General features: G+C 42.4%; 1 protein-coding gene across 1 annotated transcript; it reads left to right on the forward strand.

The window, feature by feature from the left end:
• The first annotated feature begins 302 nt into the window (after positions 1-302).
• LOC117032388 (prorelaxin-like) lies at positions 303-2,081 on the forward strand. Its single transcript, XM_033123892.1, has 2 exons — positions 303-611; positions 1,661-2,081. The coding sequence occupies exons 1-2, from the start codon at positions 392-394 to the stop codon at positions 1,993-1,995; spliced, it is 555 nt and encodes a 184-aa protein (XP_032979783.1). The 5' UTR covers positions 303-391; the 3' UTR covers positions 1,996-2,081.
• The last annotated feature ends 2,261 nt before the right edge of the window (positions 2,082-4,342 follow it).

Genomic DNA, 4,342 nt, shown 5'->3' on the forward strand with positions numbered 1-4,342 from the left:
TGGCCATGTTTAACTTTATAATAAAGGAAAGGCTTCAAATATCGACTAACTTTACATGAGTATACACAACCGCTTGAGGACAAGAAAAACAAAAGGAAAAAACAGAACTACAAAAGGTCCAAGAAGAGAAGGATGGGCCAATGGAGGAAAGGTAGGAAGCATAAACCAGAGCTGGGGCTGAGGGATGGGAGCATTGGATTGCGAGGAGGTGGGTGGGGAAAGGGGTGGAGTTGGGACCACATGACTCTAGGTCTTATAAAAGCTTGGTGGAGCCAAGGGAAAGCATCCTGAAGGCCAGCATTGGCACATTGGCCGACGCTGGTGGTCCACAGCAGCCCGCAGGGTCCAGGAAAAGGCTGACACGCCCAGAACAGCAGAGATTAGGGCCAAGATGCCGCGCCTGTTCGTGTCCTACCTGCTAGGACTCTGCCTGCTACTGAGCCAACTTCCCGCAGAGATCCAAGGCCAGAGGAACCAGAAGAAGAATGAGTTTATCAAGTTGTGCGGCTCCGAATTAGCCCTCTACTGGATCCGGCTCTGCGGCAATCTCAACTGGGACAGGATGGCTCTGAGCCCCAAGGAGCCTCGGCTCAGATCTGGACCGCTTGCAGGTGAGAGCTCCCGCCCCCGGCCATTCCACGTTTCCCATTGGTGGCTCCCATCGAGCTGCCGACCAATCGGAACCGCGGCCCACACTGCCGGGCTCTAGACCTCATTGACTGACTGAGCGCAACCTGGCTCAGGTGACTGGTGCCTAAAAGTTGGGGCTTTTCCCTCGGAACTTGCTTTTCTAGCAAGTGTCTCACCGGAGATGTCACCAGAGAGAGGGAAAGCGGCGGGAACAGCAAAGGGTCTCACTTGGTACCCTTTACTTCCTGGCAGCCAGGGTGACAGCGTGGTGCACGGTGGGGGGTAAGAAGGGGGAGGGGTGTGAGGGGGAAGCCACAGAGGAGGCCAGGCCGCCCAAAGCCCCGCAAGAGGCAGGAAGCACGCGCCGGACCCAGAGTCAAGGTCTGTGGGCCGGACGGCGCGAATGCTGGTGGCGGGGCCCACTGCACGGGGCATCGTGACTGAGATGGCAGGGCTCAGACAGTGAGGTGGGAGCTGGTTATCAAGCATGTCTGAGCGTCAAGGGGCCAAGAGGCCAGGGGAGTTTGTCCTGCAGACAAACACAGCTGCAAGGAACAGAAAAGCCCACTGATGCTTCAAGCATCTGGAAGCTGCAAGGGACTATCTTTCAAAGCAAAACCTCAGAATTGAACGCAGCTCAAATCTAGAATATATTTCAAAAGAAAAAGCAAACACTTTGTTAGCTATAAGGCATTTATAAAGGTAAATTGGAAGCTAAGTGTAAGTAGCAGTGAAAAGTTTCACAGAGGTATAGGCCCCCTTCCTGGGAACACGTGGAACTTGCATAGGGGACATAATGGGAGACGACAGAGGGTCCCTCTGGAATAAGCACAACCTGGGTAAGGCTGTAGTACTATAAGCGGCCCAATTATAATAAACCAAGTTGTTTAGGTATCAGGATACTTTCTGATTGTTCTGATGTGTATTCTCTTGAGGCAATGCTTTCCTTGTGTCTACGCAAAATGTTATAGTTCTCCCGATGTTCATCCACGTGTGTTTTCTCTCCCCCCACCCCATTTATTTAACTTAGATATCATGTCACTGACCGACGCCAAAGATGCAGAAACCTTAAGTATGTTGGAATCCGGTCCTGCTTCGTCAGAAGAGAGGAAGACAGCACTGTCTGAGAGGCAGCCATCGCTGAGAGAGCAACAAGCTGCATTACAGGATGGAAATCTTAACGCTGAAGAATTTAAGGACAATATTCTTACTCGACAAAGTGAAGCAGACGACAGCAGTGAGTTGGAATTAAAGAACACAGGCTCAGCTAAACATTACCCACAAAAGAGAAGCGCCGGTACTGTCATAGTCGATAGGTGTTGTAACTACGGCTGCTACAGAAAAGAGTTGGCTCGATACTGCTGAGACGAAGCTCATGTGTATTTCGTCTAATAATCACCTGTGTTCTCACCTGTGTTCACATTCACTGACGCCTCTGTCACCCCACTGATTATTGGAATAAGAAAAATCATTATTAGTGTTTGGGTTTTAATTTTGCGGGTAAGAAATCATTCCTTGCATTATTGTAGTTACTGCTAATAAATACTTTTATGCTAAAAAGTATGTTTTTATTAATGGCATAATTGTTATTGCTCTTTTAATACTATTAACTTAAAATAACAAAATCTTTATCACTTTACACACAATAAGTCAACTTAAAAATTGTTTTTAAATAGATAGTCAAACTCTCAACTCTGTTTCTTGCTTTAGTGAGAATGGATTAGTCTATTTTTGAAATTTGTACTTGATACGTTATGATCCGTCACCCACTTTTGCCTATAGACCTACTATCCACATGTTCTTTCACTACTTAATACTAAACAAATGATTTTAAAGCAAAAGAAAAATTAAAAATAACTCAACTTACACAATGCTTAACACTGGCTATATAAAAAGGACCATAATGTTTTTATCGATATTAACTCATATCAGATACACAAAGAGTCACAAATCTTGGACTTTTCTAATAGATTTTAAAAGTTTTTTCTGTTGCATTGAGCTATTAATTACAAACAATTAGATTGGACACTAAATCAATTTAATTCAGTGGGGGCCATATGAACCCAGCTATATTTCAAACTAGGGTTCTTCTCTTATTTCTATCATCGAAGACACTATCATCTTTTTTCAGGAGAGAATAAATAGATACCTAAAGAGAAGAAACATCTCTATGTCATATATTACAGAAAACCTGCTTTAGGAAAGAATGCACTTTTTGTTCACTATTGTAGAATTTACAAAACATTTCGGTAACAAAGCAACTGAATTCATATGAAACTTGTTAGAGTAGTAAATTAACAAAGTTCTCATCTTAGTATTTAGCAGTTCCTTCGATATTCCATACACATAAAGTTTTAGACAGCATTTATAGAAAAATGAACTTAAATAACAAGTAAATCTCCATCTAAAGCCTACAAATAGAATTTAAAGGGATTGAGACAGCAACTGCCATATTTCAAATCCTATACGTGATTAATAATAACCAGGCCTCTAAAGTTTTTTAAGTCTTCATCAAGACCAACTTGTAAAACTTCTGATGCACAACCTCAGAGGCCATTAGCCATCTCATGAAGCCAGGAAGGGTGCTGTCTGAAATGTTCAACCCAGGACAACAAGGGCTCTGACCAGGAAACTTGAAGCCCAGACAGACAAAGAGGCTTCCCTGGACGCAGGAGACATCGCCCCAGACCTTGCTCTGGCCACGTCCCTCATCTGCTCCCCCACAAAAGCCCTGGAGGCAGGACCTCTAGTCCACAATCAGCATCACTACCTCTGATGATATGGCCTTCAGTGGGACACTGAGGTCTTTTATCACCACCGGTGACTCAGTTACTTTCATCTTCCAGTACCTACCACTACTCCTGGCCTACGCTTTCCTCTATTTTAGATGGAACCCTGCCCCCAAATGTAACACCTCTGGTTCCTACCTGTGTGAGCTATGACCCCCTACCTTTCTTATTCCTAAAGGACCGTCTGAATTTAAAGGCCTTTTATTCTCTAGCCATACTTAATTTTCTACTAATCCCTAACAAAACTATTGGGTTCTTTCCCTAAATTTTGCCCTGCTCATGTCTCCCATACCTTTATTCCTTCCATCTGCTATCTTCTCGTCTTCTTGAAATATCAGACTTCTCCTCTTTCTCCCTCTGCATAAAGCCCAGTTAAGTCCTGTCTCCTCGATGAAGCTTTCTAAGACCACGGCAGCCCATACCTGTTTCCCTTCTATAAATTTAAATCCTCCACATTCATTTCAACATTTAACCAGTAGTGTTTTTATTCCATTATGTTTTCAACATAATTAGAATAAGAAGTCTAAGGTTCTTGTTCTTAAACATATTTCACTTATTTTATTTATTTTTTATTTTTATTTATTTATTTTTCACTTATTTCATTTATGTCTGGTAATACCAAAGACGTTTTTCCCCGCTGAAATAATGGGAAATCTCTTCTTTTAGGATCATACCATGACTCTGTTGACTGAATACTATCCTGTATAAAACAGAAATTTAAAAAATGAAAAATAATTTCAAACTCACTTTCTCAAACTCTTGCCAGATAGTAGTCTGATATCTGATATATAAAAGAATACAACATTTATATTAAAGAGCATTGTACCTATTCTCTCACTTAATTCTCACATTCCAACAAAACATTGATGGCAATAATTGTAACAGCTAAAACTTTTTGAGAATTATATCTCAGGCCCTGTATT

Source organism: Rhinolophus ferrumequinum, chromosome 12 (assembly GCF_004115265.2).
Source record: "Rhinolophus ferrumequinum isolate MPI-CBG mRhiFer1 chromosome 12, mRhiFer1_v1.p, whole genome shotgun sequence".
Lineage (NCBI taxonomy): Eukaryota > Metazoa > Chordata > Mammalia > Chiroptera > Rhinolophidae > Rhinolophus > Rhinolophus ferrumequinum.